Consider the following 12,462-nt stretch of genomic DNA (forward strand, 5'->3'; position numbering starts at 1 on the left):
TGTCTGGCACAATCACCAAAGGCTGGGTGGCCCCTGTGTTCCTCAGGAGCTAATTAACCTATACAGTCAAGTCTTAAGTTTTCTCACCACCTCTTTAAAATATCGTATTAAGAAAGAAAGCACAGAGAGATCTGAAGCATACACACAAAATAAAACCTTTAACTTCCCTGTTACCCAGTAGCTTCCCTACCCAGCACTTATACAAGAACAGCAAAGGCAGTATTTCTGAGCCTCTCCCTTTCTTTTTATGATCATTATACAACAAGATAATTAAGTTCAGCTGAGGTCATCGTGCTTTCATTGAGTTCCCAGTCCTGACAATGGAAACCTGTGTCTGATATCTGGTTCACAGAAAGATTTTTAACCTTGTTTCCGCCCCCACTACTGTTATAAAACTCTAATCTGTGTTGGCTGCTTATTTTTCTTAACCTTTAGAGGCTGTAATGTTGTTCCTTTGCAAGCTTTAAGGCTGCAAAGAAAGCAGGCATATGTTACTACATAGTTCAAACAACTTTGGATCAATAATGAAATACAAGATCTAAGTATACCAGTTACAAGCTTAGTCTTAAATACAACTTTTCTGATATTTCACCAATGAATTCTACCAGCATGAAAGTTTCCTTAGAGGTCTGAACTATGAAGCTTCAGAGCAAAAGGAAATGAAAAGGAGCAATAAAATACTTGAATGAGAACAACACACTAACCTTCAGCTGAAAGGATAACAAGTCCAGTCAGGTACAGTGAATCACAGCAATAAATCACAGCTGTGTATGAAACTGCCATCACAGGCCTCTCTACAAGTGTGTGGGCAACAACATCAACAGATGTGGAATTCTGAGTTTCGGCTACCAGGAGAACTACCACCACTGACAAAGCAGTGCTGCCGAAGTCATTGCCCCACCTGCTACTCCCGGAACCACAACAGCTGTGCTCACAGGGGCTTCAGCTTCACATTACTTTGGCACTTGCATGTCTTTCAAATAACTTCAGATAACTCTCCAACATTTTACACTGAGCTTACTTCACCTTGTTCGTTTTAGTCTGTTAATTCAGGTGTGCAACAAATAGTCCCAGGTTTTGAGCTGATTACAGAAGAGCCTTAATTAAAATGCCAGTTAAAATGCTAGTGCAATTACAGGGATGTAGGCATTGACAGGTTTCCCTGAGCAATGGGCTTTTACAGCTAAAGGTAATGATTACATTTCTAAGGAAAAAGATCTTTATTGTGAACTACCGTCAGCCAGCAAAGTACTTGGAATGCATACATCAGACTCCCCCAGAAAATAATATTCTGGACAAATGGTTCTTCTTAAGGGAAATGCCACTATAGACCTGAGACCATAAAGAGAGCTTTGATTTTTCTGTTCAGATAACGTTGCCTCATTTAAAGCACAATATCCATGCCAATGTAAATTTTAGTAGGCATTTAAATAACCTATCAAGTACTGATAACAGTGCAGAAGAAATACTGGTGCAGGTTGCAAACTAAGAACTCTGCATTACTTTGCATCTGTGCATTGTACTTCTGCACTGTTGGCCTTTAACCAACACAGAGATAAGGTATCATCGTGCAATGATCAAGTAAATTAGTAACTTCTGACGCTTTAGATGTGTTGCTGTTCAAGAAGTGTATTCCAAAAGATGCTGAACAACCCATGTGAAACCACTGGTCTGCTCATTGCTGGTCCTTGGCAGCATTGCTGCTTGTTCTCCCATCACAACTTTGTTCTTGGCCACCTCATAAAACTTTACAGGTGTGGTTCTGCTGCCCGCATACCATCAGTACCCACCTGCACCACATGTTCATCTTGGAAGAGCACCCACAGGCCGGAACGTGGGCCTACCAACTTCATCTAAGGCCATCCATGAATCTGCCTCAGCTGGGGGCAGTGGAGAACCTGCACTTTACATCTCGGAATCCCATGTTAGAGACCATAGAGAATTGAAACTGCAGAAAATGCATTTGATGGCAAACTACAAATTAAAAGAAAAGGCATATAGCTACAGCTACTGTGCTATTGCCACCTACAGGTATTCTTCTCTTCCTTAATTACAAAAAGTAACACAGGGAAACACTCTGCCCTGACACTCTACTCCCATAAGCGCTTCTGTTCCCATGTAACTCACTGAAGATGCAACATCATCAACTATCCAGCTACAGGCTACAATTGAACATCTACTGTCAAATTCAGTCAATTGCTCCTTAACTAAATGTGGAAAATCTTTGAAAAGTTAAGTGGAAAAAAAAAGGGTAAAAATAAAACTTCTCTTTTGCTAGAGAAAAAATAGGTAGTCCCAGTCTATAGTGGTGACTATAGAGCTCGCTGAGGGAAGAATAGTCATGAATATATCAATCACAAAGGTTTCTGAATGCAATCCTTAAACTTATCTGAATTCCTGTCTTTGCTACCAGCGCTGTCATTTCCAGATATGCTGCTATCTGCAAATGTCACAGGAAAAATAAAAGAAGCTGTGAGTGCAAGCTGTGTTATGAAAAGCTGAAGAAACAAAAATATCAGTAGAAGTGCATAGTCAGAGTAATAAAATAAAATGCTTGTGACACATTCTGCTCTTATCATTAAGCACAGAACTGAAATGTGTTGAGAGTGCAAAGGCGCCATGGCATGTGAGGATGGGCATGATAGCTGGAACGGAAGAGCTTGAAAACTAGAGAAAACTGCTTTCTTGTTTTAGGAGGCCACTTTTTAAAAGTGGTTTTCACTGAAAATAAGGATCCAATTGTAGCAGGGCTTCCTGGCTTTACATGAGTAGATAGGTGCCAGTACTGCCAGACAGATGAGTGCTGCTATTTGGAGGGGTAGACACTCAGCACAGATAAGACTCAACTTCAACTTCAGCTATAGCTGCCCCACACCATGTTAATATTCTGTATATTCACAACATTACCAGCAGAGCTAAATCACTGTGACTAACACCTCAGCTATAGCTGAGCCTTGTAATTATTTCAGAGCCAGAGAGCCATGATGTATCTATTCTGAAAACAAAATTCGTTAACATATGCATGTATACAGAATACAAATGATGCTGATATCTCTGTCATTCATATTAGTTAATCATTCTGGTCCAAATGTAGATATTCCTCTTGGCATGTCTTTTGTCATGTGTACGTGCATAAGAAGAATTATGAGCTGACAAATGAAACATGAACACCACTTAAACACCACGTAGTGAATAATCCCAATTGGGTGTGAAGTGCTGTGCAATAGGGTACAAAATACATCTTTTCCTACAGTGGACATCTGCAAAGCACTACCATTTCAGCAGAGAAGCATCTCCAACTACAGAAGTTCCTTGCTGCAAGGACCTGGGCTTTCCCCTGCATTCTCTAGTATTATAATAGAGATGTTTCTTGTCATTTAGGCAGATAAAATCTTAACAACATGGTCTTCATTCTTATGAGAAAAAAGTAGAACATTAACCTTTAACACAGTTTCACTTCCATGTTTCTTCAAAAATATTAAGCCTTTAACCTTCAAAATAATTTAATTATAGCTGTGAATCATAAGCAGCTCATGAGCTTGGAGCATGCACTCCTTTTGATCAAGAACATTATCTAGAGATTGTGTCAGAGCTGTGTGCATGGAATTAGAGCCTTTTAGATACAACACTGCATGAGTCTAAGAGAGTTAGGAGCTTCAATCCTATCATCAAGATATCTTAGGAATTTAAGGGCTGGATTTGTAGAGATTCACCAACACAAAGCCATCACAAAGTATCTGTTTAATTCATTAGGAATTGGGGCTTTGGCTCATTAGTAGTGATAGCTCAGCTTAGAAGAATTCTCTGCTAAAGCCATCTGCCCCTTTCAGATACCATCCTCCCTCCTAGCAGAGCTAGCTCAGCATCTGGCAAGGGACATGCCCCCTCACTTGGGTGTGCTCACTCACCACGGTGTCAGTGTGGGTCCCTTCCAGTGCATCCAGATACAATTTAAGAAGATACATGACAGCTGTATGATTTGCCAAGCAATCCCCTCTGCAGTGGCAGGAATCTCTGAAACAGAGATGAGTGAAGTGCTTGGGGCCAGGGTCACTAACACAGCCTTCCCATAAGCAATCCCTATTTGCAATCCGATGTCTCAGTGGCACTCAGATAGGAGCACAAGTTCAATTGCAATTAACAGGGACCTACACTCCCTGCTATCTATGTCATTGTCAAATATGAAAATTAATAACAGCTGAAGTAAAGTTCCCTTGACCTTGTCAGCTAATGCAGACATGACCTGCACTTCTAATTCACGGTTGTTTGTTTTACTGCAGGTCATTATTCTCATTAATAGCTAAGCTGCTGGCAGATTCCTTGACATTTTGGATGAAAGATCAATCTGGATTTAATAAAGTGATCAAGAAGGAAGAGGTTATAATTCTTTTTCTAAAAAGTCTGCCAAATCAACGGCGTTGTGCAGACTGACATCATGATAAGCGGCAGCTTATTGATACAGCAGTCCATTTGTTAATCAGGGTGACATAATGCAGGTCCTGTCTGGCAAGGCCAAATGGCGCTGCAGGTCCACCAGCAGGAGGCCAGCACAGCGTCCTTTTAGCCAGAAGCTCAAGGTAGGCAGCTGACTTATTGAAAAATAAGGCTCTGTACAAAGCCCAGTGGGCACAGCTGGTAAAGCTGGTTTCAGAGTGCTCAGGGTCAGGCTTCTGCCCCTGGTTTAGAAGCTCACCTAGAAGGGCATGAGTGAGAACACACCATGCACCCAGAGCAGGAATCACACTGGTAGAGAGAGAGCATTTCAGCACAACCAAAGCTGAGGCAGAGCTTAAGTACATGCAAGGAGGAGATAATGGGAAACTGCTGAAAACTGTTTTTCAGATAACGTTTTCTCTGTGACCTCTCAATAAGTGAACTTTTGCTGAACTAGTAACTGTCTTTACCCATTGCAAGCTCACCAGACTGAATCAATCATGTGTTGCTCTATGTAACTGAATATTTATCAAGAACAAAATTAGAAGTAAACACAGCAGATCTGTAGTTTCCAAAGCCCATAACATTCACACTGGAGTATATTGAGAATTCTTAAATTTAGCAAGTGAATTTGGTGGAAACGTCTGCTAAAATTGTACATTTGAAGGTAGCAGCAAGATGCATTAGCACGTAGTAAGGCATGAAATTGCCTCATAAAGGAAATTGCTTTTGAGAAACACAGTCATAAACATCACAGTGAAATTACAGATAATGATTGGTATTTTTGTGCTACTTCACACAGCCTGCTCTGACACTTGTGTTGAGCAAATGAGTAATGAACTTGACTCCAACTGCTGAAACTGAGAAGAAAGGATGTACTGCGTTATCCTTGTTTATCATGCCTTGGTATAAGCATGGGATGAAGTGTGTGCCATTTTGGGGTACACCTAAACTGAATAAGTTGGTCCCTTCTTCAGAAAAAGGCTCTTTGCAGCCTGCAGCACTGCAGTACCTGCAATAGATAAGCAACCAATCAACCTATCATGTCTGTTCTCTACTGGTTGAAAAAGCTTCCTGCTGAGTGTGACACATTGTGATTTTTTTTAACCTACGCCTATTTACTGACTAAGACCCTCATCCCTCAATTGTGTGAAATGGGACAGTCGCTCCATCAAAGAAAATGGGGATTTAAAGTGCAACTATGACCAAAGATGTTTGGGAAGAAGTCTAGGAACATCTGAGCTGTTTCCTCAGCTGAGTCAGATGAGTTTGAACTTGAGTCACTCTCAAGAGCTCACAAGTGGATCAAATGGGAGAAAACGGCAACTTAAGCACAGTTATAGCTGGAAAAATTACTCTCTGTGTAGAGGTTATAATAAAGCTTGATTTGGCTTAGTTTGGGACAGTGGAGTTGCAGTGGTGGAAAGTGCAATTAAATAATGCTCATTAACCATTAACAAGCGCTCTACACCTGCAAAGAGCTCCTCAGTAGTTAGATACAGACTAACATTCTACACAATAGTCCCGTGTCATATGCATTAGTCTCATTTTCTTGGTAGTGGAAATTGAGGCCTTCAGATGAGATATCTCAAATTACAGTCAAATATCTTCCTTGCTTACCAATAGGCATGTGATGAGCCAACCACAAAATTCAGCTGCAATTCCTTGAGTCTGTGACTTGGGCTCATCTTGTAAAAAAATCCCTCCCATGGATTAGGAAATCCAGGAAGAAAGAAATCGATACATTTTCAGGGAGAGGCTGGAGACTTATCTGAAGTCAGCAAAGCAGCCTTATGCAAATAGTGTGTTCGTGGGACTCCCAGCCATATGTTAAAGCTCCCACACAAAGGAGTTTCCTTTATCTGAACTGCCAAAGAAAATGCAAACACACATGTAAAGTTTTGGAGAGTTGCAAGCCTACCTCAAACAGCCCCATCTGTTTCAGAAAGACAAATGGCTGCTGCAGGGTGACCAAGACCTAAACTTTCCTTCAGCCTCTTTGAGCTGACAAATGCATGGGCTCACTCACAGCCTCCAGCTACTTTTCTACCATATGCTTGTGTGCTGCCAGTGCAAGAGGCAAGCCTGACACCTGAGCAGCCCAATGTCACCTATGAAAGAAAGCTCTGAGGCATGTAGAGCCCATCTGGATCAGATCACCACGGGAAACTTCAACATAAATTATTCTAGTCATAAGTGAAATCTAAATTGCTAAAATGTCTGTTCCTATCAACCAGCCATTTGTCAGGATTATTGAAATCAGGTATGGGGACAGAGAGAAGCACATAGTTATCCCAAGGACTTTGTTTGGTGAAGACCATACACTTCACACAGAGGGTGGTGGCGCACTGGAACAGGTTGCCCAAGGAGGCTGTGGATGCCCCATCCCTGCAGGCATTCGAGGCCAGGCTGGATGTGGCTCTGGGCAGCCTGGTCTGGTAGCTGGTGACCCTGCACATAGCAGAGGGGTTGAAACTGGATGATCATTGTGATCCTTTTCAACCCAGGCCATTCTATGATTCTATGATTCTATATCTATCTAGCATTTACCCCTCTAGCAAAATAACCAGCCTCAGGGATGGTGCTTGCCCTTTACAAGATCAAATACAAAAAAGAGAAATGACTACTTACTGTCCCATTAAAACAACAGTTACACAAATGTCATCAGCTATACCCAATTTTCAACAAAACCCAGAAAAAACAATTTTTGCTAATTAAAGCTCAAAGACCTGTCTTATAAATAATGCATATGTGAATGGAGAACACTAATACATTCAAGACAGTTTGACATATCAATATATATATATATATATATATATCAAAAAAAGAACAATTTGGGGATCTTCAATACTTTAAAATACCCAGAAAAAGTCAAGTCCTACTACTCTTACCAGCCTTGGTAGCCAGTGACTAAGTTCTACTGAGATTTGAGAACAGAGGTGATTTTACCCACATGAGTTATAACATCAAAAGCAAAGTTACCTGGAGCAGGTTTGGTTCCTGTTTTTTCTCAAGGTAGCTCAGTTTTTGAGGAAAAAACCTTCCCGCTGTTTTGCCAGATTCTCCTGTTTTTGCTCTGAAATTCTTTTAGTCTTCTGAAATCAGATTATGTTCTCCATGCTGCAGGATTCATACTGGGTTCAGGAAGAAATACATACTACTGACCACTTAGAAATTCCTCAAGACTAAACACGATAACACTAAATATGATACCTACTGCAAATCTCAGCATAGGTTCAGATCTGATTTCCTCCACATTAAAGCTGTCATTGCCCTAGCTATCTAAATCTTGCCCATCTGATCAGAAACCTCAGGTGGAACAGAAGCAGGAGAGCTCGATGACCGCCTCTTCCTTTCAAGCCCTCTTTGCGCACTGCATGTGGTTTGTGCGTCCTGTCCTTGGCAACCTTCCTTCCAGCCTACCCACTTCCACCAGAGCCACGCAGCAGCTGGTGGTAAGCACGCAGGCTGCTGATGGAGTGTCACAGGAACAGCAAACACACGTGTATAAGCAAGAGAGCTGAGACAAAGTGAAAGTGTCATCGGGGGTGGGGAAATCAAGTTTTCTGTAGAGTCAACACATCTTGCTCTAAATATTCACTTCTCAGCTTCCCCCAGCTCCAGAAGAGAACTTGTGGCCTTCACATGGCTGGATGGATCAAAGAGCATGTGTACATCGCAACCGAAATGCCTAAGCTACTAGATGCTTGGTTGAGTTTTTTGTTCTCTTAAGAGATTTCACCACATCTTTGCTTGGTTCCTTGATTTAAAGGAGTGTATTTGAGGAGTGTTGCATGCAAAGCTGTCACCTTTCACTTGTTCACATCCAGAAAAAAAGGAAGTAAGACTGTAATACAAACTGAAAGGAAATGGTTTTATCACAGACGTGCTCTTTTGACCACTGACTTTAGATTTCCCACAGGGTGGGAGCACACTACGCAGCATTAACAGTACAGAAAAAGATTTCAGCAAAGAGTCAGGCTAAGTAACTTGACACGGTAATACTGTGTGGATCTTCAAGGACTAGATCTAGACTGCAGTTTATCAACAAATACTGTAATAGAGTTCTTGCACATAATTACGCTGCCGAGTTTCTAATATATGCTATTCCTCATCCTTAGCCTAATGACTTTCAGCAGAACAGAAGCAGCTTCCAAAATGTGCGTCATTCTGATGATGTACAAATCTTCCCTAGGATAAAATAATCAGGTTTTAAATCGGAGAAATATTTTCTCGATTCACTTAAATCATGATAGTAAAAATCAATATAAAACGTGATGCAAACAGGTAGAAAATTAGATAGATAATTGCATTTCACTTTATTTCTGTAAAATACAGGAGTAATTTCTCTCTTGACATTTTCTCCAATCATTCTTCTATTTGGCCATTGCAGAGAAATTCCCCAGGGTTACCAGAACCCTTCTGTGCTGCATTACTTATTGGAGCCAGCTACAGAATCGCAGGGGGTCAGAACATACAACTGCAAACCACTACTGCTAATTTTAGGATTTGCTCCCATGCCCTTCTGCGGGCTGCAGTCACTTTGACAAACAGTTGGAAAGCGGCTCTGAATGCAGTAAAGAGCTCTGTCTTGTAAACACTGCTTTTCTTACATTGCACAGTTGTTGATAAAGAGCAAGTAAATCCCCGCACAAACAACCAGACAGTAAATTCAAGTTATTACTTTATTTTCTTTTCAAGAACAGATTAACACTGCACCACTGTCATGAGAGATAAATTGGGTTGGACCATGACCTTCCCTACACCAAAAGTAACAGTTCTTATGGTACATCACAAAAACAGGAAACAACCATCTCTACAGTACACAGGGGCCAAATAATTTTGGTCAGGGACTGAGTAGAGCTGAGGAAGAGGTAATGTCCGCAGATCCTCACCAAATACAGGTGGCAATACAAACGACGTAGGCAAGATGTAGCTGTGATCCTGCACAATCTTCCAAAGGGGACCGTGCTGTTGCTCTGCGGTTCTTTTCTGTCATTTACTTGTCACTCACTCCTGTGTTGTGTCCTACCACAGTAACAAGTCCTGTCCTCATGGGGAGGAGTAAATCCAGGCTTCAAAAAGGCCACTTGCAGTAATTTTGCTCTTCTCTTGTCCAAGAGGGTCCTTGGGCCAGCAGGTCCTGACCTCTTGATGTCACTGCAGAGAGCTCCCATGGCGGTCCTGTCAGCTCCCATCAGTTTATCCAGATTTCCTGAGGTTTACAGTTTCTCAAAACTCCCAGTCCTGAAATGGTAAAACTGAGATTCTCAGCTTTCATATTTTCCAATAGTACAAATTTATGATTACAAAGAAAAGCTAAAAAAAATGTGTCAAGTGTCACCAGGCAACTCATAAAACAGATGGCAAAGAAAAGAAGTCAGCGCTTGCAATCTCATTACTTAGGGAGGTCTGACTCATCTCCGCTAAGTACAGGAGCTGGCAGGTGGGATGCAGACCACCTCATAGCTGCCACAAACAGTTGTGCATTCTGCTCCCAAAACCTGATGTAGCAAAATAACTGATTAATATTGTGGAGTGGGTTGGCAGAAACAATTCAGTCATGTTACAAAGTTCAGCTTAGCTACGAGCTGGGTTCTTTCTGCTGTTGCCCAAGGAGATCACTGCCTCAGCAGTTGCTGAATAGGAGTAACAGATGAGGCTCTTCAAAAGCAAAACTACTTGATTGCTTTCCTATTTTCTGACTCTGATTTTGTGAAAAAAACAAATTGATGAAGTTGCTGAAAACCGAGCAATGGAAAAGCCAAGCCAAGGGGCAATTAATCCCAGACATTGCTGCAACTGCTTGTATGTTTCCCCAGCCCTCCCTTGCTTCCTGCAATTGGATAGTGACAACTTGCATAAAAATGTATTTAAGTAATTCATTAGTAACAGTCCAAGTCAACTGTAGTTTTGGCACAGTTCAGTGTTAAGCTTCCAATTCGAAGATGCCAAATCTAACTAGGTCCTTGAAGTATCTGTGAATTATATGTGTTTGGTTTATGTATCAGAAGCACTTTGTTTTGGTTTCGTTGTTCTTCAGTCATGATATAATCGTCTCCTTTAAGGCCATTTAAATGGTAATGTATTTTGGGATCTTTTATTAACACCAAAATAGACACTAGAAAACACCTTTATCAAAGACAGGAAGTGCTTCTTGTATATTTAGGAAGTAAAGGGATTTAAGACATTGTAAGCCACAATTCTGTGATACAATAATTCTAAAAAGATGGCCTTTTAGAGACTTTCCCATCTGGGAAACAGCATCAAACTACAGGCCCAGAGGAAGGCCACTAAGATGATCATAAGGCTGGAGCACCTCTCTTATAAAGAAAGGTTGAAGGAACTGGGCTTGTTTTAGCTTGGAGAAGGCTGTGAGGAGACCTCATTGTGGCCTTCCAGTACTTGAAGAGAGCGTATAAACAGGAGGGGGAACGGCTGTTTATGAGGGTGGATGGTGATAGGACAAGCGGGAATGGTTTTAAACTGAGGCAGGGGAGGTTTAGATTAGATATTAGGAGGAAATTTTTCACACAGAGGGTGGTGACGCACTGGAACAGGTTGCCCAAGGAGGCTGTGGATGCCCCATCCCTGCAGGCATTCAAGGCCAGGCTGGATGTGGCTCTGGGCAGCCTGGTCTGGTGGTTGGTGACCCTGCATACAGCAGGGAGGTTGAAACTGGATGATCACTGTGGTCCTTTTCAACCCATACCATTCTATGATTTGATGATTCTACTTCCACTGGGGAAAGAAAAAAGAGGAAACATCCAGCATGCCCCCGTTAAATGAATCTTTCTGTGAGAGTTCCTGGATTTTCTAATGAGTGACCACAGATCTGTTTGACCTGACAACACTCAGCCTTTCTGTTCAAACTGAAACTTACAGACACACACACTTCCCAAAAGGCCATGGGAAACATGCTTATTTTATCACGGCAGAGCTGGTTTCAGCAGCAGACCTTCATGAGATACTGGGTCATCTCTTAAAATCCCATTCTGCTCATTGCAGTGTTGTGAAATGTCAGCACTGCGCTCCACACGCCTGGCTCACAGCAGTGACAGATGTTAGCGAGCAAACCAATGATCACTGGTGGACCATGCAACACCAGCACAGACTGTCAGGAGCAAACCCACACAGCTGGGAGTCGGCCTCAACCTGGCACACACACAGGATTTGTGCACCAGAACAGCCCATGAAGAATAGTATGGGTTACACATTAAAGACCACAAGTAACCTTAGAAAGTAAGCTTTCACAACTGAGGGGCAGGAACAGCAGCAGACAGAAGAAGGTTAAGGTGGAGACAAGTAATGAAGTACACCATATGCCACGTTATGTTGCATGGTGCACCTAGCTGCAATCACAACTACAGCTGCGACCTATCGCTGAGATCCATAGTGGAAATTCCTGCGTGCCGCTATGTAGTCTGCTTCCTTTATTAGATAGAAGCAATTAAACAGAAAAATAAACCTAAGCAAATCGAAACCCAGAAATATATGCAGACAGCAATGCTGTCATTTGTTTGCATGCCGTATGTGCCTCAGACTGTAATTCAATTCTCTTAAAACAAACCAACCAGCCTAACAAATTGCTATCACGTCGCCTCCTACACACCTGTTGACCTGGCAAAGTACAAAGGTAAAACTTCTCTGCTTGATGAAAAGCACAGCTCCTGCAGCACACAGATCGTGGTCATTCTTAATTCTGTCAGCTCTAAAGGAAATCAGGGGAAAATACAGCATTTTAAAACATTTGCTTGGCACAAACAGTTTGAAACATGGATATATTAATGTAAAGAAGCTTCATACAATTAAGAACGAGTAAATACAGTCTGACACACTGCAAAAACTAGGCTCAGCTGTGGCTATATGGCCTGAGATTGGATTTCCCAATCCACTTAGCTTTAACCATGAATATCCCAATCCACTTAGCTTTAACAGCAGTATTTTCTACATCTAGTGAAAAGAGTATTCAATACAAAACCAAAACATACTGTACTTTTGTTGAAGTGAGATGCTCAGTTCTTTAAT

At 41.7% G+C, this 12,462-nt stretch overlaps 2 protein-coding genes across 2 annotated transcripts in view; both read right to left on the minus strand.

The window, feature by feature from the left end:
- TMCC3 (transmembrane and coiled-coil domain family 3) overlaps window positions 1–7,806 on the minus strand; it is a 60,750-nt gene extending 52,944 nt beyond the window's left edge. Inside the window, exon 1 of the mRNA XM_032443937.2 lies at window positions 7,417–7,806. The gene's annotated coding sequence lies outside the window, so the exon portion shown is untranslated. The remainder of the gene's footprint in view (window positions 1–7,416) is intronic.
- A 923-nt stretch (window positions 7,807–8,729) lies between these two features.
- LOC146762364 (uncharacterized) overlaps window positions 8,730–12,462 on the minus strand; it is a 47,797-nt gene continuing 44,064 nt past the window's right edge. The window contains exon 3 of the mRNA XM_085553857.1: window positions 8,730–9,681. Within this exon, the coding sequence (XP_085409983.1) occupies window positions 9,667–9,681 (15 nt within the window). The 3' untranslated portion in view covers window positions 8,730–9,666. The remainder of the gene's footprint in view (window positions 9,682–12,462) is intronic.

The sequence above is a fragment of the Coturnix japonica genome, chromosome 1 (genome assembly GCF_054131305.1).
Source record: "Coturnix japonica strain WE chromosome 1, WE-NBRP24, whole genome shotgun sequence".
Lineage (NCBI taxonomy): Eukaryota > Metazoa > Chordata > Aves > Galliformes > Phasianidae > Coturnix > Coturnix japonica.